Source organism: Ambystoma mexicanum, chromosome 11, assembly GCF_040938575.1.
Source record: "Ambystoma mexicanum isolate Mex_15411 chromosome 11, UKY_AmexF1_1, whole genome shotgun sequence".
Lineage (NCBI taxonomy): Eukaryota > Metazoa > Chordata > Amphibia > Caudata > Ambystomatidae > Ambystoma > Ambystoma mexicanum.
In genome coordinates, this window is record NC_090934.1 from 1,097,931,423 (window position 1) to 1,097,955,119 (window position 23,697).

The 23,697-nt window shown below is 47.4% G+C and overlaps 1 protein-coding gene across 5 annotated transcripts in view; it reads right to left on the reverse strand.

Moving 5' to 3' along the window:
- Positions 1–23,697, reverse strand: part of MYO1E (myosin IE) — a 933,795-nt gene that overhangs the window by 225,236 nt on the left and 684,862 nt on the right. For all 5 annotated transcript variants that reach the window (XM_069624389.1, XM_069624388.1, XM_069624387.1 and 2 more), the window contains 2 exons: positions 20,010–20,116; positions 3,163–3,261 (listed from right to left, as the gene is read on the reverse strand). In XM_069624389.1, the coding sequence (XP_069480490.1) occupies positions 3,163–3,261; positions 20,010–20,116 (206 nt within the window). The remainder of the gene's footprint in view (positions 1–3,162; positions 3,262–20,009; positions 20,117–23,697) is intronic.

Genomic DNA, 23,697 nt, shown 5'->3' on the forward strand with positions numbered 1-23,697 from the left:
AGGAGTGACTGAATGGGGGAATAAGTGACTAAATGAGTGAAAAAGTGAACAAATGAAATGAGTGAGTTACTTGCTCCCTGCGGCCGTTGCCAGCGTGCACCGCATCCTTTGTAGCCCCCCTGGTGTGTTGCCCTGCTCTTTCGGCAGCAGATACTGTGCAGTCTTTTAACACTGCAGTTGGTTCTTTTACCTGCCGTTAGCTCATGGTTGTCTACGCCTATTTTTATTTATTTATTTATTTATTTAGGCATTTGTATGGCGCACCTGAGGCATCTGGGTACTAAGGATTGACAATCTATGGATTGTCACCCCTTCCTCCGTCAATTGCTTGGTCCCTGTTCCTATGATACACCCCTTGTTACTAAATAACGCCTTCCTGTAGTTTGCCCTATTACTCTGTAAAGCGCCCTGTTGCTTTCCAAAGCTAAGTTTGCACTCGATAAATACTCAAATAAAATATAACAAAGTGTGTAGAAAGTGTGATAAAGCAACCATGCTTTTTGTATTTCCACGGCTCCTGTCTCCGCAGCCACAGTGGCTTCGCCAGACCTTCCAGTGCATGCCAGGTCTGTTTCCGGCACATGGCGTTTTACCTTACCTCCCAGTATCGCAGATCTTCGGCAGTCAGGTCCTGATGTCAGCCAGTTGATCCAGAAGACTACCCTGGGCACCACTCAAGGCTGAGCTAAGCTATGCCTGAGCCCCAGACTACATCCGGGAAATGGAAACGGAGGCATGTGGACAGTCGGGAACTAGGAATACTTCCCCGGGTGCAGGCCATGAAGAAAGGAGGGACTCGGGAATAAGGGGAGGAGTTGGAAGACATAGTGAGAGTTTTCCCAATAAGGAGGACAGCTCGAACAAATCGGAGGCAGATCATGGGGCTTCCAGTCAAAGATGGGGAACTCCTATAGACTAGGGAACGCACCAACCTTAAGATTTGCCTAGCAAAGAGTGCCTCTTTGAATTCTCCAATGAGGAGATAGGGGCCACATTAAGGAAAGTCAAGTGGAAATTCAGGGGCTTTGACTTTTTCCAAGTAACAGGAGGAGGTGGGTAATTCAGGCGCGGTGGAAGACCAAGAGACCGTGCGGAGGAAGGATGTTGGAGGGGGGGGGGAATTGCTGAAGGAATGTGCAAGGTGAAGTGTTGGTTATGGACGATGTGAGAGTGTGACTGATAGATTAGGCAGGGCATGCTAGGGTGAGTGAAAGGGTGAAAGGAGGGTGATTGCGGAAGAAGGTCTGGGAGGGGTAGTAGAGTGGAGAGAGGGGTAGCATTGATGTCAAGAGGAGTATGTGGAGAGGGACTTGTAGTAGTAGCATTGTTGAGAGAGGGGTGGTAGTTGTGTGGGTAAAGAGAGCGCAGTAGTGGTGAGAGAGGCGAGTGTGGTTGGGAGAGTAGGACGAGAAGGTGGAAGTAGATACTAGGAGGAGAAAGGAATATCAGAGGGACAGCATAGGAAGCGCAAGGGAAAGAAAGGGGGCGCGATGAGGAGAGTAGGAGGGTGGAGAGAAAGAGAAAAGGGAGAGCCAAAAAAGCCACAGGGAGACGAGAAGGAGGGTGTGACAGTAAGAGACCAAGTGTGTGCCTGAAAGGCATCCATCTTTTGAAAGCTACCTCTGCGGACCTTCGGCCATGCACACCCTATATAGTTCCCCTAGGTAGTTAGAGAGATAAGGCCTTTACCTTTAGGCCATCCCCGTTAGCTAGACAGACATTCGATAGTAGGGATTACACGCCTGGGGTGGAGGGACACCTGCGTTAAGGTGGGACTGCGCATCCCTAGGTTACCTGGAGAGGGGTGGCCCTTAAGAGCCCCTTGGCTAAAAATCCAATCAAAACTTTGAAGCGTCTATGAGATTTGGTGTGTTCTTGAGGCCACATGAGAGATGCACAGTGCTTTCTATTCCCATTATCATAACATGTTCTTGTGGTTCGCGGGAAGCTGTTCTGTATAGTTGGGTTGATAATTACTCCTTCATACTACAGTAGTAGCTAAACGACTTACAACCTAAACCTCAAACTAACCTAATGTTGCAGTTACATGGTTAAAGTACAGCACAAAAACGAAAATGAAAAGGAAAGAATCTGGATGGTGGTGCTGCAGAGGCAAATGAGACATGGGACACCTAAAGTAATCATTGTCAAAGCTTTCATGAAACGTACTACTTTTTCTATCGTCTGCTGAGAATCCCCTAGAAAAATGCATCAAGAGGTGGAGCTTATACCACTTATTACAATCGCAATGTTCTGTAAAAGGCCCCCTAATAAATTGAGGGTACACGCGGGTGGACAGTGAGCGTGGATGCCCCCCCCCCCCAGGTATTTTAGCGGCTGTGTGTAAAACAAGAAACATTAACTGTCTGTCTTTTTTAAATTTATGAATTTACACCGACCTCGGGACCAGTTTCCCCAGCAGGCCCCTTTACCCATGCACCATAAAACCTAATGAAAAAGAATACACAACTGAAGGTGAAAGGTCACATTTCGGGACTGCATGTTCCAGGAGAAACTTTGGGATTGTTTCTTGCGCAGCTTTTAAGTTTTCAAAACAATATTAGAAGAAAATATCCTCCCTTGGTTTTTTGGTTGGATGGATTTTTATCAGCAGCAAATGCCATTCGTCCCGTGCAATTTCTATGGTTATGCAAAGGGAATTGAATGAGATTTGCGTATTTTACATTGATATGCCAATTTCTGGTGACGTCACATCCGGTTGCGTATGTTAATGAGTCCCCCAACCTTTCCACTTATTTTTTTAAGGACTTGACCCTTGGCGTCTAGGCCCATGAATGTCATCAGGGTGTGAATTGAGGTGCCTCGCCACAATAGCAGTGTGTCCATTGACGTGTGATCATTAGGTTAACGCTGTAACATTTTCCAGAGAGTTGTGCCAATGCCCACTACCCGTGGGGACTGTGCGTGTGTTTTGAAATGTCAAATCCATACACCGGGTACTATCCGAAGCCTATTGGGTGTACAGCGCCGTAGATTCTTCTGGCAGTGTGATGTCAGAGAGCCAATACTTATTTTGTTATAAATAGCACCACTGTATGCAGCCATGGCATGGGTAATGTTATGGAAACAAGAACTGACGGTTGGCTGGCACAGGGGCCTTTGGGCCGTAGTGAACTGAAATGATGACGACGTCCGTCTTACCTCTGTAAGAATTTCTTGAACACCCGTCTGTAGGCATAGCCGGCTCGCCTCACGCGGATATTCTCTTTCAGACCGAGATATTCCACCTGATGCTTCACTCTGGAAGGAAAATGAACATCACATTGCTAAGAAGTCCGGTGTTCTATTCTCCATGAAGTTGTAAAACCCCCTCACATTCCCCAACACAGCAGAAAAACCGTTATTCACTGAGTTATGTTCATCCTATCAATATGCAAGTCGGCAGACATCGCCTGATGTAGTCAGAGGAGAAGACGTACCACTGAGTCAGGCACTGTTTTGGACAGGTCCAGTGGCAGAGAGAGAGGAAGGGATGGGATGAGAAAGGGATAGGAGAGAGAGATAGGAAGGGGTGGGATGAGAGAGGGATTGGACACGTGAGGGATGGGTGGTAGAGAGAGAGCTAATGGGATGGGATGAGAGAGACAAACACACAGACAGGACACAATGTCTCAGAACCCAAACCTAAGATTACAGCAAAGAGGGGCTTTGAGCTCTGGTGGCAGCTGCAAGGCAACCAACCCGAACCGTGAAGTGACGAGATACGACCGTTCCCTCCTGGAAGCCATTGTCTTCCCAGGTGACCAAACATCAGGGAGACAAGGAGACCTCCCAGGAACCAATCCTCTTGAGGGAAACACCAGAGAGGTGACAAAACCTCTGACGGTGCCCTTAAGGAGTTGGAGCGTGTCATGGTGGCAGTAGTCTGAAGGATGCAGATTGTTGAGTGGATACCACGCACTGGGGAGATCAGGTCCAAGCATTAAGGAAAGATCACAGGAGGAAGAGACGCAGCGGGTAAGGAACCAGAGGAAAGTCGAGCCTCCCGAAGCAACAGCGGAGGATAAGTAGAAGTTAAGGAGGATGAGAAGATAGGTAAGCCGGGGGAACAGGAGTGTCAATCATTGGCAGAGGAACAGTACATGGAAAGTTGTGACACAATGTCCTGCTGTCCTGTAGAAATGAAATCCAGTGATGATGGCGGCCCATCCCTCACAATCCAACCTTCACTTTCCCAGGTGAAATACGCCAGGACATACATCACCATTCAATAGGACAGTGCTCCCACTTAATCGAACTATCGACCCTAATAGTGGAACTTCTTCCATGTATAACACAGTAATTGATGACATGTGTATCCCACTTAATATCTAAAAGGACCGCCTTATATGGCTACATAACTCACCTTCGATGTCTATTTAAAATAATGTCTTATCGCACCAAGCACAGAGCTTAGCCAACCATCACTAGCACATTATTCCCTATATCACGACGTTGCTTACATTTATCCTTGTACAACACATTCCAAGCCTTACACATGTATCTTATTTCAATTGGGTCCTTCTATATACTTTTATTTCACCTAGATATCACCCATGTAGAGTCCAGTACACATCTACAATATGCCACGTCACAACCCGCTGCTAACATCGAGCGTATCACACACACATTATACTGTACATCACAGACTAATTCATTGTATATATATCACACGGCCTGCGGTAGCGGCCGTGTAGTTTAAGTTGCTAAACTCATAGGAAGAGCACTTTTTCGGCAGCTTATAACTTTGCTCCCCCTCGACGAATCCTCACCAAACTTTGCAAATAAAGTATATGGTTGGCTCTGAATTTTTTTGCCAAGTTGGGCGAGATTTCGTGCGGGGGTCGGGAGGGCAAAATTATAGGGGGATCCAAATTTCTTTTTTTTCCTCCACAGACTGAATGGGGAAAAACTTTGCGCACGGCTACAGGCTGAACGGCTGGATGGATTTTCACCAAATGCGTGGTAGGGGCTTGGTTCAGAAAGCATGCTTTTGTGTGTTTGGTAGAAATTCGACCAGTACTTTTGTTGCAAAGAAGCGAAATGCACATCCCAAAAAATGAGAGATATCTGGGTCCGTTCACTCCACGGACAAAAGTGTCATTGGCTCGCGGTACGGCATGCTGTCGGAGAAGTATGGACGCGGCCGGTGGTTGGCTGGAGGGAAGCGTGGTGTGCGTCAACATTTTTTGGGAAAGCCACCATGGTGTATCGGGGGACAGTGCGGCGGCGGAAGGGTCTGGAAAATGTACCGTACGGAATGTGTTGGTCGCAATAAGGGAGGGAACGGGTGGGGGTTTGAGCAGTGGTTCATGTGACATATATAGGCGAGTGCTTTGTGTGGTGATTGGAGGCAGCTGTCGTAAGAGCCCCATAGCTTCTGCCGCGACCTGTTTGCAGCGACCTCTTTTCGTGGTGAGTGGTGGCAGGTCAATTGCAGAAGGGGAGTGAATTGCACATGACATAGGTTGGGTGGGAGCGCGGGTGGCTGTGCGCTATGGATGGAATGTGGTAGTTGGGCACAAGATGGCATGCATGGGTGATTGAAGGTGCGGTGGGTCTGTGGAAGGATTAGACTATTGGGTGCATGGCTGAAGGCCGTAGGGTGTAGGGCATGCACTCAAGAGCGTGGGGCTGCAACATACCGACCGCAGGAATGCATGTTTGACTCTGCATTCGGTAGAGGGTGGTGTTTGCATAGTGTGGTCTGTGCAGATTGGTTGCAGTAGGGCCAGTGTGTTGCGAACATAATGTGGGTAGGTTTGCAGTGACACAGTACTTTTTGAATGGAAGTGGGTCTGCCCATAGTATGTGAATGAAAATGCACAGGGGTGCAGGAGAGTTTTTTGTTTGTACATTGTGTTAACTGTTGCAATTTGTTGCTGCATAGCTGCATGGTGGGGCGCAGGTTGGGTAGGAGTGCTGGTGGCAGTGGTGTATGTGGATGGTTGTAGTTGGTGACATTACGTTGCTGTGGGTGTGTTCAAGGCCTATGCTGTGTGCAGATTTGTTGAAGTAGGCCCAATGTTGTGAAAATGTTATGGTTAGTGACACAATACTTTGTGAATGGCTGTGGGTAGGGGTGGCTGTGGTATGTTTGTGGATTCTGGTAATTGTGACCTGTTTTAGTGAATGGGTGTTTTATGGTGTGGGGGAGTTGGGGTGAAGTGCCGCTACCTACGTATGTTACGTTTGTGCATAATGTTAGCTGCCCACATGGGCGTTATGTTAACTGTTGTAATTTGTTGCTGCATAGCGCCATGGCGGTGTACAGGTTGGGTAGGAGTGCTGGTGGCAGTGGTGTGTATGTGGATTGTCATAGTTGCTGACATGGTGGCATTACGTTGCTGTCGGTGTGTTCAAGTCCTACACTATTGAGTTCATGGCCATAGGCCATGCACTCTAGAGCCTAGGCCTTGAGGACACACATGACAGTAATGCATTTTTGATTGTGCATCAGTTAGAGGGTGGTGACATGTAAGGAATGGTTGTGGAGCACATTTCAGCCTTTTTAGGCTAGTGTTACAAACAGAATATGGGTAGGTTGGCAGTGGCACAATACTTTGTGAATGGAAGTGGGTATGCCCATAGTATGTGATTGAAAGTGCACAGGGATGCAAGAGTGTGTTTTGTATGTACATTACGGTAACTGTTGCAATTTGTTGCTGCATAGTTCAATGGCGGAGCGCTGTGGTTGGAGATGCAGTGAAAAGTCACGCAGTGTGGGCACTGGGTGCAGTGTCTGCATACTATCAGCATGGTAGAGAGTATGGTTGAAGGGCAGCTTATATGTGCTTAGATAGTGTGCTGTGTGCACAATGCTTGCAGTATGGGCAATGGTGTAAACTTGTTGTGGTTAAGTTGGCAGTTACAGAATACCTTCTGAGTGGAAGTGGGTAAGATAATAATATGTGAATGAAAGGGCGTAGGGGTGCCGGAGACAGGGTAATGTTATACATTATGGTAACTGTTGCATCTAACGCTGTGCATGTCCATTGCAGTGTGGAGGTTGGTTAGGAGTGCTGGTGCCAGTGGTGCGTATGTGCATAGTGGTAGTTGGTGTTATGCTGACATGCATGGTTGCATTACGGTGTGGGGAATGTGTGCAAGGAGCACACCCACTGGAGCAATGCAGGTTTGACAGTGCATGAGGCACAGGGTTGTGATCTTTGGAGAATGGGTGTGGATCACATTGTCGACGTGCTACAGCACCACAAGTGAGTTGCAAAGCGTGTATTGTGCATTCCATGGTTGTGGTGATAGTTACAACATGCTACAGTATTTGGTGTGCGGCAGGAGTTGGTGCAGTGAGAAGTTGTGTAGTGTGGCCACAGGGTGCAGTGTGTACGTAATGTGAGTATAGAACTGGGTATGGCTGAAGTGCAGTTTACATGTGGTTGGGTACTCTGCTGTGTGCAGATTTATTGAAGTAGGCCCAATGTTGTGAATCTTTTGTGCATAGGCTATCAGTGACACAATACTTTGTGAATGGCAGCGCGTAGGGGTAGTGCAGGCTGTGGTATGTTTGTGGATTCTGCTAAGTGTGACACATGTTCGTGAATGAGTGTTTTATGGTGTGGGGGAATTGGGCAGAAGTGCTGCTACGTATATTACGTTTGTGCATAATGTTAGGTGCCCACATGGTCGCTTGCTTGGATGTATAGTGTTGTGGTGGGTGTGGAAAGGGCTGCAATGTAGTGTTCATGGCCCAAGGTATGCTGGGTGCGTCTTAGGATCTTTGTGGATGCTGCAACCGTGCATTCTTTAGCAGAGGTTTCTGGTGGACGGGCTTTGCAATCAAACAGAACGTGTACTGAGAGTGTTTAACGGTAAATATGGAGTGGTGTATAGAAATGACAGTGTGAAATGCAGAGGTTTTGTATGTGATTCCTGCATGCGTGTTTGACAATTTGACAGCACCCAAATGGGGGAGTGCTGCAAAAAGTGACAATGCAAAGGGAAGAAGTATTGTCCAAGCTTTACTGGGCCGTGGCCCTCACTGTAGATGGGAAAGCGCACATGCACATCCTGCCATTATGAGCAAGGTGGAAAGGGAAATGGAATTGTGGGAAATAGGCAATTAGGAGTTTGGCGTGTGGTTCACAGGAAGGGGCGGACCATTTTGTCCCAATACTGTGTCGTGAGGGTGGTCGAGATGGAGAGACGCACAGTGTTTATCGTCGGTGATACCTTTGTGCGACATCTGCACAGGTGTAGTGTGCAAAGAGGCCTTGCTGTAATTTCGGGTTGGAAGGAGTGGAAGGAGTGGATGCTTTCGGGGCCTGTCAGGGTGACTGCAGTTTCGGCGGGATGGTTTGACTTTGCAAATATGTGGCGTCTTTCACGAATGTTGACTTTGTCGTGGTGCACTATGGAAGTCTACATTTGGGTTACATGTCGCGTGGATGATTAATCCATCACCTGAAGAGGTTGCTGACCACAGTGATGCGTATTTTTCCTACTGCCAAGGTAGTTTTCTCATGCATAACACCAAGAGGATTATGGTCCATGATGGTGTAATTTGTCCCCAGTCAGAGGTTGGAAGGTGTGCTATACACAGAATTATGCGTGAGTTTATGCAGACTGCTGGCATGTTCTCCACCCACTATGAGATCATGAGGTCACAAAATATGCAGTAGTTCCATAGAATTGGCATTTATCTGAGAGGCATTGCCAATGACGTTTTCTTTTAAACTGTGAAAGAAGCATTGACCAGAATGTGGTAAGAATGCGAGGAGAGGCCAACAGAAATGCTTATAAGAGAAAATACAAAAAAACTTGCTCGCACGCACGACAAAAAAACCAAAAAACCTTTATACATCTACAATGGAAGACTAAATCCCCTTCTCAGTTTGATATTGTTTACCCCCCCTCCTCACTATCACGAAAAGGTAGTGGATTACGTGGTACTTTCAGGATTACACGTGCCACATCTTGGGTGGCTATGTGGATGTATGCGGATGGAGAAATCGTGCATACTTTCATTGAACTTTGTAGTGGAAATGCTTTGGAATGGCACGACATTTGTATTGTAAATGTGTAACAGTACATATCAAGTGTTGTACAGGAGTGACAGTGGTGGGTGATGGTGGCTTCGATGCAATTGGTGAATGCGTGTGTACCTATTTTCGCGTAACCCAAGAGCTGCAGAGAGGATAGTGCATAGGGAAGGACTGCTCCAGCTTTACAGGGGTGCGGCCCTAGCGCTACTTTGGGAGGCGCATGTGCCAAAATCTGCCCTTTACACCACCTTGCCCAATTGCCATGGCAGTGTGGGGATTAGCCAATCAGGTAGTGTGGTTAACAAGAAGGGGAGGGGAAACTGTTGTACATTATACTCTGTGTACTGAGAGTGGCTGACATGGCGAAACACATTGTGTTGACTGTAGGTGATCCCTTTGTCATAGATCTGCACAACTATGCCCTGCAAAGACACTTTGACTGCAATTTTGGTTTGGAAGGAGTGGACGCATTGTGGAACGCTGTGTATGAGTGCAATTTCGCCGATATGCAAGCACTTTGCAAAGACCTCGACACTTTTCCAGTAGTAGATGTTATCGTCATCCATTCCGGAGGCATGCATGTGGGTTCCCTGGCTTGCTTAGATTTGTTCCGTAGAGTGAGGAGATTGCTGGATGTCGTGAGGACGCTTTCTCCCACCACCAAGGTGCTTTTCTCATCCATAATACCACAAAGAGTATGACCCACTACTCATGGATGTTGTTCCGAGCCAGACGCAGGAAGGTGTCTCATCAACAGAAGCATGTATACTTTTTTGTCCGCTCGTGGAATGCTCTTCTGCAACAATGACCTCGTCAGTTGTGGAAATGCAGAGTTTTTCCAAGAAAATGGCATTTTGTTGTCACCCATTGGCAATGCAGTTTTGTTTGCTCGTCTACAGGATGCAGTGAAGAGCTTACGGTACTAATGTGAGTACAAGACAACACACAAGCTAATACAAACCGAAAAAAGGTGTTTCTGTGGAAGCATCTAAACAAAAAAAAAACAACAGGCTCTTTTAAGAGTCGCCCCTTACCACAAACCCCCCCTACCCTGGTTGCAAGTTATTCCCCCACGCCCGCACGCAGCACAAAATCCACATCCGGAGATTTTGCGAGTGGCGGCCACGAAAATTGAACTGTGGGGATTGTCCAATCAAATGCTTAGGCTATGCGGCAATAGGAAGAGGGACTCCTGTTTCACTCGGGCCCGGCCCTCAACATACTTGGGGACCTGCACGTGCCACATTTGGATCTTCTCACCATGCTGGCCTATGGAAATGGGACTGTAGCGATTGTTCTATCAGGTGGTGCTCAGGGTGTGCATCACAGGAAAGCGCGCCAATAGGAAGAAGGACTCCTCCTGCTTTATTGGGGCACAGCCCTCGAAGTACTTGGAGAAAGGCACGTGCCACATTCTGCGCTTCTCAGCATGCTGGCCAATTGAAATGGGACTATGGCCTTTGGCCAATCAGGTGCTCAGGGTGTACGTCACAGGAAAGAGCACCAATAGGGTGAAGGAGTCCTCCTGCTTCACCGGGGCGCTGCCCTCGCGGTAATTGGGGAAAGGCACGTGGCACATTTTGCGCTTCTCACCATGGTGGCCAATGGGAATGGGACTATGGCCTCTGGCCAATCAGGTGCTCTGGGTGTGCGTCACAGGAAAGGGTGGCATTCACTTTTTCCATTACTTTGTGTACAGCGGCTGGCAAACATGGCAAGATGCACAGTTTTCGTTGTGGGTGATGGCTTTGTGGAAGATCTGTGAGTGTATGCTCTCCAAGAAGACTTGTCTGGCAATTTCGGTTTGGAGGAAGTGGACGCTTTGTGGTGTAGTGTCGAAGCGTGCTGTTTCGGCAGACTGCTTGTAGAATGTCTATGCGTGGCGTCTTCGGCAACTGTACATGTTGTGCTCGTGCACTCTGGAGCCTTCTTTATGGGTTACATGCCTTGTTCCCATGTGTTCCGTCAACTGAAGATTATGATGAAAGCAGTGCAACGTATTTTTCCTACTGCTAAGGTGCTTTTCTCATGTATACCCCTGAGAATAGTGTGGAAGTATTCCAATGATTCCTGTCGCCAGCCAGAGGTCGGAAGGGGTCTCATTAACAGAAGCATGTGTGACTTCTTGAGTGCTGATGGGATGTTCTCCTGTGAGAATGAGGACATTGGTTCGTGATACATACACCTTTTCAAGGCAAATGGCATGTCTTTGTCGCACAGTGGCAATGAAATGTTGTTTCACATTCTACACACTGCACTGAAGACCCTATTGTAAGAATGTGAGCTGACGTTGAAAACACACATGTATGTATGAAAACCGTAAAAAAGGTGTTTCTAGGGAAGCAACTTTACAAAAAAAAGAAAAACACCCAAACATTCTTTTAAGAGCCCCCACAACTAATGACGTCCGCTCCCCTGGTTGAAAGTTATTCCTCCACTCTCGCGCGTGCCCAGCACGAAAAGTCTCTGAATATCGCGATAGTTGCAGGGTGGCACATGTTCCGTACGCCCCTTTTGCAGATGACAGCCATAGAAATGGGCCTGCAGAGGCTACAGGATTGGGCAATATAGTTTGTGGGTGTGGTGTGTACGGACAGAGTATGCTACACAGTGTATTTATCGACGGAAATGCAGAGGGTGCGGTTACGTCTGTGTGTTTCACGAGGCACAGCGTGCAGGTTTTAGGGGATTCTGGCATACATTGACTGAAAGTGAATGGAAAACACTGTGCAGTGGCTTCTCATTTTGCAATCTATCATGTGCATGTGTAGTGCTATGGAGTAGCTACAATGAAGTGCCTGATTTTGGTTTCTCTGTGTGACACTTTGGTGACACGCAATCATGCCAATATTATTGTTGTTCATTATGCAAGGAAAATTGCACAGCATGTTACACAAGTTTCAGTGCTGTTTGCGATGAAAGAGGCACTTGCTCAGTATGCATTTGTTTCCGATCTCTTGCATAAGTTTCCATCGCATTATGCAGCCACCGATGTGGCAGCTTCATTTTCTATGTGGTCCGTGAATGCAGACAGTGAGGTACATTATAAAGAAATGTATTTGTGCCTTTGTTCGACAATGACCAATAGCATACTTCACCCATGGGAATATGACGTTTCACAGCACGAATACTTTTGCCCAGCTATAACGTTCATCTTACTATGCCAGCCATCTGATTTTTGCACACCCCATCTAAATTGGCTTGGTGCCCTTCTTGAAAGTAGTGATATTTTTTTGTAGTTAATGTTGCGCTGTGTCTCTCTTGAAAACGCTCTGCAACATGTAAAAAAACCCTCTTTGTACATTGCCCCCCTTTCTAACTGATTGAACTACAGTGTTTACCACACTGTTATGCCCCCCACCCTGCATGCGTGCATTGGCAATTCCGTTGTTCATCTGTGAAAGGTGCTTTCTTTATTTACCTTTTTTCCTTTCCTAGTTCATTTTCATTTATTATGGTGTTCTCACACACGCCACAGAAGGAACGGCAGGAAAGGTCTGGTACAGAAGGGGCAACACCTGCCTGAATACTATAGGGGGCGTGCCGGGAGACAGAATTATTGGGTTGCCCTCACCTACATAGACACCAGTCATTGTAATGCTCCCGTAAGGACCATTCCTACCCAATTCCAAGTACTTTCCCTCTGTACAGTAGCGCGTTGCAGTACATGCACAATACAATGCCCTTTGCCGGGTAAGGGTCTGTAGCGCAGCATATGGTTTGCAAAGGTTGTTTTACAGCTCCGCTGCCCTACAGGAGTGCCCCTCTTGTTGCCCGCAGCAGATGTGGGAAATGCTGTACATTAAAGTACCCTACGTAACTGTTGGAAGGGCGGTAGCCTGCCCACTGGTCCCTTGTGCTTTCATTTCAGTTGTCGTCACATGCAGCACAAACACTTTATGCTAAGCCATTAGTGTTAGAGGTAGCATTCACAGATATACATACATTGTGGAATACAAGAATGTTTACAACAACGCGAAACACAGCTTCATTACGTGCAGCAGGAAGCCATTTATTCTGTGCAACCCATGCAGCTACAGCGCTTTTCTAACCACCACTAAGGTTGTTTGCGCTTTGCATATTCTGCGGTTTCCTTACTTGCCTTTACATGCACTAGTATGTGCGTGAGGAAGGCGCACCAGCTTTGCCATTTTGCAGATTTAGCACAAACTGTCCCACCTGCAGTTACATGTTTTCTTCAACTATACGACCGGCAGGCGACCTCTTGATACTTTCCGTGACACTGCTGTCACAGATTGTGTATCTGTTTCACGGGTCATGAAAAGGCAAGCAGCAGATTAATCAAACTAATGCAACATTTAACACGCCCACGTGACACTGCAGGTTGCTGTTCCTTGTTTAGCAGTGGCCACACATTGGTAGGTTTGCAGAGCCACCCACAAAGTCGGCAGCAGGACATTAAATGCGGTAGCCTACTGCATGAATCCATAGGGCTGGCGACAGGGGCGTTGTTACCAACATACAGTGACCTATGCATGGGTCTAGGTGTGGAACGGAAACACATGCGCTTCCACAACTACTTAAAAGTGCATTCGAAGATGCAGACATGCGGCCACTAATGGGGTCCTACAGATACTTGCAGTGTGATTGCAGTTCACAGGACTAAGGTTAGGGCATCATGGGACACATCAGTAATCATTGCCCTTTTGGAATGCGCAAGATAAAAAGAAATACATCTTCCACAATGCACTCTGATGAGATTCTGGAAGACCTGAACCTGGGCTATGCATTTTTAATTCTCCTGATGGTGGTACTCTTGACAGCAATGAGCAAGAGACTACATGTCTCCAGATACAATTTGAGATGTTTGACATGAACTCCCACTGCAGAACGTGGACGCTATGGTGATGCCGGCATTAGAGCCCACAAGAATCTCCTCATGCAATGGCAGTACTCATGGGATGCCTAGTACAACCAACATCGTGGTGTCTATCCGCTTCCGGTTCCTCGAGCCACATCCCTTGCTTAGACTATGGCCAAACCCATGGACATTATGTCACACCGCTGCCAGTAAGTGCACCGGCGATAATGTGCTTCCACGGGATACGTTTCCGATTCCCTCTGCACCTCTTCATCACTCCTTCCAGATCTGCCTGGTTTGTTCCCGCTCCTTGGTTCACCTTTGTCTTCTTCATGTCCATTCCCTCTGTGTTTTCTCCTTCTGAGCTGCCAACCTACTGTACGCCTACTGCCCTGTTCTCTGACTACCTATCCTATATCACCTGCCATGAGTTGTTGGTATCTTATTACTACTCCTCACACCTTCATTTGGATCCTCCTGCTTGCAGCCAGTCTCCCTATCAGGTGGAGGTGTGGCGGCTTTGAAGGGACAGACCTTAACTCAATTGCAAGATCACGGAGACAAGAGCAGTTGGGACCAGTCGCTGACAGAGCTAATGGAAGAATTTGAAGGAGAATATGCATGTCTGACCTGCTTGATGCTAACCAGGGGTGGACTGGTCTATAGGAACTCTGGAGATGTCCCGGTAGGCCTGTGCACCGTGGGCCTCTTTTGTCTGATAAGTTATTTTATTTCCAAATGTTCTCATAGGCAAAGGGTTGGGCTTCCTGAAAATATCTAATATGGGGCCACCTTCAAAATTATTTCCAGGGCCTCTTTTGGTTCCCAGCCAACCCCTGATGCTGACACACGCTGTTAACATGCAGCCAGAAAGAACATATCTAAAGACTCCTCATGTTCGGCGAATGGTCAAAGGAAACTGGAATCTGCTTGTTCCAATTTTCCAGATCACACTGTTTCCCCCAAAATTCACTATGCCGGGTTTACCGGAAGACTAGAACTGGAATGTTTACTTTTCAAACTTCCTGCTGCTGTTACACCACAAAACATTGAGCCATAGACTACATTTCCCAAGGAATCTAGACTTTCTATGTTGTGAGGCAGCCAGAATCTGCGCTGTCGAAGAAGCTTTGCGCTGAACTACTGGAAGATCTGAAACTGAATTGTGGACTTTTCAGTGTTCCAGATTATGGAAACCATGAAGCCAGAAAATACATTTCCCAGGATGCAATGTGCTTGGCTTCTGGAAGCTACAGAGCTGACATTATAACTTTCCAAGATGTCCAGAGCCAACATATGGTAGCATCCACTAGTCCCGGAGATGGAGATGAGCAGTCCCAACTACGGGCAACTAATGCGGTTATAACGCCTCCCTGCATCCTTTGGTAGGTGAATGGGAATTTTAAAAGCAAAAACATAATACAATTAAAAACAACAGTGCACAATTCTACTAGCTCCCTGTCAAGAAGTCAGGAACAGATTCTCATAACAGGTCTTTCTTTTCCAGCTTGCTCCCTGGCATGGATGATTGACATGCATACGCCAGGTGTTAGAAGCCTTGGCCATGGCTGTCATGTAGGTATCGCTGTTTGTTTGATCAGAACTGGAACACTGGAGCATATGTAGATCAGTGCCAGGTGGCATGCCCAAGATAACACACTCCATGTTCCATAATGTACTGTGCTACTGCTGAAAGACCTTCAATTGGAATATCACTTTCCAACATTTCCAATGATTTGAAACAGTAGTCTTTGCATCCCAATACTACATCCCCCGAAATGCACTGTGCTTAGCTACTGGGAGACTAGATGCATGAATCTTCACATTTGAACTCTCTAGATGCTGTGATGTGTGAAACCATGAAACCATGAAACCAGAGACATTAGCTCGCGAGATGCACTGGAGACCGCCCTTCATGGTATCTTGCATCCCAACATCAAGAAGCTTGAACATTGCAAATTCCAGTTCCAGATTTTCTTCTAGTTCAGGCCTGTGTAATGTAGAAGGTGTGGTATTTTTAAGCCAAGGTCCTGATGCTTTGTATCCAAAATTCAGATGGACTTTTCCAGAAGAGATCGCTTAATTGCTATGGTCTGCATTGCGCACCAGTTTATGGCAAAACCTATAATTGGGAGTAAAAACGGTGCAGATGATTTTGCTATATCTGTCTTTGAGATTATTTGAATCCATTGAATATAAATAAAATCTTGTTTTCTCCCACATCCCTATATCTTTTGCATTCATTGCCAATGATCAGAAACTTCACGTCACGCAATATTTACCCTACTCAGGAGCGTGAAAAGTTTCTTAAAAATTGTCAAAGGACAACAAAAGCCATAAGAAAGAGCATTCCAATGTAACATTCATAAACTATATTCATAATAGATTGCTTTGCGATGCAGTGCTTCATCCCGGATTCCTCTGGCTTCTAAGTGCTGTAATGATAGGCGTTATTATGGGCCCATGAAATGGCGCTCAATGTATCGAACTTGGAAGGATGAAGGGCTGAGTCGGCACTTGCAGGATTGAAACAAGTGTCCTGTGCGAGTGCCAGAGCGAGGGCGCGGCCTGCTTCTACTTCCGCTTTCATGGGGACATTTTGTTCGAGCTGAATGTAAGCAAATACCTAGCTAGTTTCCCGCGAGAGCTTTGCATTTCAGAGGACGTCGGTTGTCCTCCTCGCCCAGGTTTCACATTCCAGCTCTGCAAACAGAAGCCCGATGTGCGCCGAAAGGCAGTCTGCTGACGGGGGTAGGCATGGTCTGCGTCCCAGGAGAGCAGCAGCGGGTCAGCAAGAGGCGGGCCCGCCATGTCGCCTGATCCGCAGTGTTGCAGCTCCCTAGAGCCGTTGGCCCCACTCATGCTGACCCGGCGAAGCCTTGCGGCTGCCCCTCCCCCCTGTGACTGCAGCAGGCAGAGACTCCAGCCAGGATCTGCTATGAAGCCCGTATATGACAGACAGAGGAAAGGTCAAATAGGTGCTTAAATGTATTCACGAAAAGAAAAAAACAAGCTGGCACTGCCATTAAAACAATGCTCTGCATAGCCTTCGGTCCATAGAGATGCCAAAACTGCCTGCAAAGGCCTTTTTTCAACTCGCCCCACGAAAGGAGGCTGGACCAATGATGAACGGAGACACCCACTAAGGGAAAGATTTGCAGCCATTAATTGCAGACACGCAGGACTCCTGAAATTTAGGCATTCTGCCATACTGTGAAGATTAGCTACAAAATATATAACCCACTAACCAAAAAGCTCAAACTTTCTGCATACTTCACTCACTCAAAAAACTCACACAACCACCTCTCGCTCCGCAAGCTGCATGCGCTTCACCACACCGCACCAACAGCACATGAGGACTGACATCGCACCAAAGCTCAGCGCACAGTGTATACTGCGATGAAGCTGCCAACAGAACACCACTACTCTCGCTATCCTACTCCCTCTTCAATCTACTAACCCATCCCGCCTTCTTGTTTGTTTGCAGATCCGGCAGAGCGCCTGGGGACCTACTCTGTTGGTGATGGTGCGTGGTACAAATACCTTTTACATTTAACATACCAATGAATTAGTCTATTTATGAACTGCCACTTGATAGCGCCCCAGGGTTCACATAACATGCATGATGCCTTCAGCCATCCCTGGTACTGTACACTGCATGCTGGGGACTTGTGCTTTCATTATTCTCATAGCAAAGATAGACCTATAAGTCCCATTGTCTAATGTGAAAACCAGGACTGGCTAAAAGGTAAGAATAGGAACATAAACCGGAGACCGGGACTATAAAATATTAAAACCTTTTAACACTGGGAGCCTGAGGCCAGTATTCACATATTTACCTATTACATAGAGTCGAATGCAGGAGTGGCGGATTGGGTGGTTAGTTTGGACAGAAGTTTGGACAGGGTCTAGGGGGCTCCTATTGTTAGGAAGTGGAGTTTGAGCCTCGTTTTAAAGAGTTCCACTGAAGAGATGTCTGATGGCCAGAGGGGTATTCCAGTGGAGTGGGGCAAGTAGGGAAAACGAGCAAAAGCGACGGGAGGCACAGGGGGGCGGGGTACTGAAAGGTTGAGAAGAGTAAAAGAGCAAAGAGTTTGAGAGGGAGCGTACAGAGAAAGGCCTTCAGTGGGGTAGTGGGGGAGGGTCAAGACCATGCATGGATTTATGGGTGAGCAGCAGGAATTTAAAGAGCAATTCTGCATGATAGGCATACAGCGTGGTGACGGTAGGTAGAGACGGGATAGGACCTGGGTAGGTTGAAAAGAGTGCCTGTTGCAAAGTTGACAGCCTTGTTAATGGAAGCAAATGAGTAGAGGGGTACACCAAGAATGAGCCTCGCGCAGTAGTGCAGTTTGCTGAGCACAAGAGCCGAGATAAGGGTGTTTAGTTGAGTGGTGTATGAGGTGTGGGACGATTCTTCTTGTGCTTAAGAGGTGAAATCTGGCACATGTGGCTGTGAAGAACTGGTAGAGTGTCCGGTTGCTGTCAAAGAGAACCCTAACATTGCGAGCCACCGGTGAGGGGGTGAAGTCAGGAGGAAAGAGATGGAAAAACGGGAGTGTGGTTTTGGAGTCAGGTAGAAAGAGTATTTCCATCTTTGAAGTGAAGAATTTAGCATGAGGCGGCAGAGGTGACGGTCCTCTGAAAGAGGAGAATATCGGAGTATCTTCAGCAAAGAGGTGATCGTTAAAGCCAAAGGAGGAAATTAGTTTACCGAAGCAGGAGGCATATAGGAGGAAGTGGGCCCAGGACTGATCCTTAAGGGACACCGAAAGGACGGAGTGTTGTGGAGGAGGGGTTGGAGTCTCAAGAGATGGAGAAAGAGTGGCCATAGAAATAGGAGGGACAGCCATTCAAGTACAGTGTCTTTGAAACAAACCAAGGAGAGAAAGAGTTTGAAGGTGGTAGGGTTGATCCACACTCTCAAAGGCAGCTGAAAAGTCTTGAAGAATGAGAATGGAGGAGACATGAGAGCGTTGGGCAGAGGTAGGAGAATTGGTGACACAGGTGGGCACAGTCTTAGTGGAGTCTTTGGACTGGGACCCAGATTGGAGAGGATCAGCAAGTCAGCTCACTTTGAGATAGTTGACTATGTGGTTGAAGACTACTCTTGCAAGGATTTTAGAGTGGTAGGGAAGTAGAGAGCCAGGTCCATAGAACGAGGAGTTGTTGGGGTCAGAAATTAGTTACTTTCGGAACAGGCTGTGCAGATCTAACCAAGTCAAAGTTAAATGCAGACAGAGACGCTGTCAGTTTCCCCTCATGGGTCCGGAATCATGTGGACCATATTCACCGCTCTTTCTGGGGAATCCTGACGAACATTGCACTGATTGGAGAACAGAAGCAGAGCTTGTCTCCAACTAGTTTCACCAACCTGTGCCTTTTACTGCCTCAATACAGAATCATTAGAACTATGTGGACTGTGTGTTGTTGCTCAAATCACCCCTTTCTTCAGGTATCCCTGTCCCTCCTACGTCAACAAGCATGGCATTTATACACTGCATCACAAATCACCTTCTCAGGATCACAACCATCAGATAGTGCTTCCAAGAGGGGAGTGGGTGGGCCTGGCATCTCCTGTTCTCAGCAACGTCATCTCAGGTAAACCTACAACACTGAACAGGACTACCATCCTTCTCGTTCTGAGTCTGATTCACTGCCTACTGCTTCACCAACAAGGTTGTTATAGAGGGTTGAGATGAACCAATCAGGGGACAAATCACCCCAGTTTCCTGAGTCCAGGCGGCTATCCTCCTCATCTTGCCCCACTTCCCTGAGCGGGATCCGAATGGATGAGCGATACTCGTGTTAATGTTCTGAGTGAAACTTGTCCTGAGTGAATGTGCAATGTGTTAAAGTGAGGGTCACTGCAAGTGGGTTTAAAAAAAAAACTGGCAGCATTTGGTGCTTTTGTAAAACATAGCTAAGCATATACATTGTAATGGGCACTTGAATGCTGTGGCACTTCGACCTGCAGCAATTTAGGCTGGGGTGCGATATGGCCGTATCATCGTCTTCAGGCTTGTTCTTCCCTGGCTGCAAAGTGCTGGCTCATTATAAGCTGAGTGTTATTTTTCAAGCTGTGTTTGGTGTTTGCGCCCTTTTTTCATTCAGTCTGTCGCAATGACTGGCAGGAGGTCTTGCCATGGCGCCATGCCCTCACGCCCTCCCTCGCCGCCTCATACCTGCTCTCCTCCCAGTCTCGAGGCTTCTTCGTTTCATTGGGCTTGATGCAGCGGATGTAGTGGGGCGTGCATTTCATCAGAGTGCTGACGAGGTCATTGGCTTGTTTCTGTAAGAATGGGAGATAATATTTACAAGTGAGTCACTGCACAGCTGTTGGGCTTACAAGGTTCCTGCATTGCCAACTGCAGAGCTGAAATATTGCCTCTGTGAACAATTTAATTACAAGCATTGTGTGTCTAAACCATTAGGCCGTGGTTCTCAATTACTGGGAGGACAAAGGGAGGAGAATGCTTTGACACATTATCACCCGGGGCGGGGGAGCCAACCAATCAGGTTGCCCAGAACACAGGTTGAAGCCGCTAATCTCAGTCCACGTTCCGAGCAGCCTACTGGCTGCTTCCCCCCGCGCGCAGCGCCATCTTACCCCAACCCTACCCTTTAAAAAAATGTTTCCCTCCACCCCCGCTCTACTTACCTGTTTTCAACAGCGGGGGGGGCCCTCAACTGCCACCGCCGCGCTTCTGCTGTCGTTCTGTGGCCGCCGCAGATATGGAAGAGGGGCTCTGTATGGAGCCCCGCCTTCCTTTTCCATGGTGGCCATCTTTAGACGGTGTTTGCATTCATTGAACGGGACGTGCGCAGCATCCCATTCAATGAATGAAAATACTTTTTCTTAGGAACCCGGGTTACCGCTTGGGTAACCCAGGGTGCTAATAACCTTAAGACCCTCTCCAGCGGGCCGGATCGGATCTTATCAGTCCAGGGACCCTTGTTAAAAGTCTTTGCTTCGCTCGGGCCTTTAAATCGGGCCTGTGCCAATAAGACCTGATACGGCACACCGGATCCGGTCGCAACACCATAATAGTGTGTATACATGCGGAATCCTGAAAGGATGATTGTGATTATATTTTGTGTTGTCCAAAGTCATACATGGCCAACTGTTGGTTCTGGCACTTCAGTCAGTTGGCTCGGTGCTACATGCTGGTCCCCTTGTTCATCGGGTATGGGGTTGGGGCATTAAACAAAATTAAGTGAAGAAGCCTCCACAGTTAAGGGTACAATTGAGCACATCTCAAGACCATCACACAGCCATGTGCTATTACCATGCAATAATGTACTCGAAAAGGCCTTCACAGAAAACGCTTGGTATTACTGTGTTCCCACTTTACACAAGCAGCACCCTGTTTCATCCATTACCAAGGATTAGACATGCACCCCTACAACCAAAACCGACCACCCTGTCTCTTCAATCTCTTTGTACCTTTCCAATTGTTTCTCCTGCTGCAACCACCTGCGCACCTCTTGCCCAGTACATCACTATCGGTACAAGCCTCAGCGCTGCACTACTTAGGTGGTGATAGGCGTAGCACAAAAGCTTAACATAAGATAACATTATTTAAGGGATGGAGCAGGTTATTAATTCAAAAAGCATTTGCGTGAACCTCCTCCTAACTACTAATCGACCTATCACTACCCACTATCTAGATAGTGGACTGACTGATTTTACTGGAGGACTGAGTGATTGCCTTGACTGACAGACTGACTAATCAATCAACTGGCTGACTATCTGACTGCCGGGGCCCTGCGGAGGCCGCCAGCAATGGGCAGTAGACTGGGACACCAGCAGATATCAACCACTGGTGTCGTCTGGCCTGCACAAGATAAAACCATTGCATTGGCCAAGATTCCAAGCCCTCCATTTAAAATCAGCCTATCAATTTACAGCATTATCTCTGATGGCATGAATTCTAGAAGCCATGCAGCCAGAAACTACATTTCCCAAGATTCCCAATGCCATGGTTCTGGAAGTCTAGCAACTAGAAATGATACTTTGTAAGATCTCTGGAGATAGGCTTTGATATCATGCAATTATATACAGCTGGAGTCTGCAAAATGCTTCTACAGAGATGTTTTGGAATACAACTCCCGTGATCCCTCTCTATTGACAACGCCTAGCGAGGGCTCTTGGCAGTTGTGGTCCAAATTGTCTGGAGAGTTAAAGGCTGTAGATTCCTGATGTATAGGTTCAAATAACTCCTTTCTGCCACTAGGCGTAGAATTCAGGTACATCCCATATGGCATGTTAAAGAGCTATCTGCTTCTCAGCACAGCTAAAGTTCCCTAAAGCTGCATTTTAACCGTTTGTGCTCTTCCATTTTGAATCAGCGCAAATCCCCTGCTTTTCGGCTCTTTGTATTCCTGTGCAGCCACACAAGTTGGGGGACACTCTACGTCCACCGTGTTCCCTTCTTTATCCCAGGAATGGCCCAGCTCTCTGGGCATGTTCTCTCATGGTAAACCATTGCAGAGTCTGCTAGTCTATCGCGATTTACTGGGAGACTGTCCATGCACTTCCTCAGTCTCTCATCGGATTCTCAGGCTAGTCCCTGTGCAGGTTCTCTCATGGGTAACCACTGCAGAGTCTGCTAGTCTATCACGATTTACTGGGATACTGTCCATGCACTTCCTCAGTCTCTCATCGGATTCTCAGGCTAGTCCCTGTGCAGGTTCTCTCATGGGTAACCATCGCAGAGTCTGCTAGTCTATCACGATTTACTGGGAGACTACCCATGCACTTCCTCAGTCTCTCATCGGATTCTCAGGCTAGTTCCTGTGCAGCACTGCAGAGTCTGCTAGTCTATCTCGATTTACTGGGAGAATGTCCATGTGTTCCTCAGTCTCTCACCGGATTCTCAGGCTAGTTCCTGTGCAGGTTCTCTCATGGTTAACCATTGCAGAGTCTGCTAGTCTATCTCGATTTACTGGGAGAATGTCCATGCGCTTCCTCAGTCTCTCACCGGATTCTCAGGCTAGTTCCTGTACAGGTTCTCTCATGGGTAACCACCGCAGAGTCTGCTAGTCTAGCACGATGTACTGGGAGACTATCCATGCACTTCCTCAGTCTCTCTTCGGATTCTCAGGCTAATTCCTGTGCATGTTCTCTCATGGTTAACCACTGCAGAGTCTGCTAGTCTATCTCGATTTATCGGGAGAATGTCCATGAACTTCCTCAGTCTCTCATCGGATTCTCAGGCTAGTTCCTGTGCAGGTTCTCTCATGGGTAACCAATGCAGAGTCGATGTACTGGGAGACTATCCATGCACTTCCTCAGTCTCTCTTCGGATTCTCAGGCTAATTCCTGTGCATGTTCTCTCATGGTTAACCACTGCAGAGTCTGCTAGTCTATCTCGATTTATCGGGAGACTGTCCATGCACCTCCTCAGTCTCTCATCAAATTCTCAGGCTAGTCCCTGTGCAGGTTCTCTCATGGGTAACCACTGCTAGTCTATCACGATTTACTGGGAGACTATCCATGCACTTCCTCAGTCTCTCATCGGATTCTCAGGCTAGTCCCTGTGCAGGTTCTCTCATGGGTAACCACTGCTAGTCTATCACGATTTACTGGGAGACTATCCATGCACTTCCTCAGTCTCTCATCGGATTCTCAGGCTAGTCCCTGGGCAGGTTCTCTCATGGGTAACCACTGCTAGTCTATCACGATTTACTGGGAGACTATCCATGCACTTCCTCAGCCTCTCATCGGATTCTCAGGCTAGTCCCTGTGCAGGTTCTCTCATGGTTAACCATCGCAGAGTCTACTAGTCTATCTCGATTTACTGGGAGAATGTCCATGCACCTCCTCAGTCTCTCATCAGATTCTCAGGCTAGTTCCCTGTTCTCCATTGG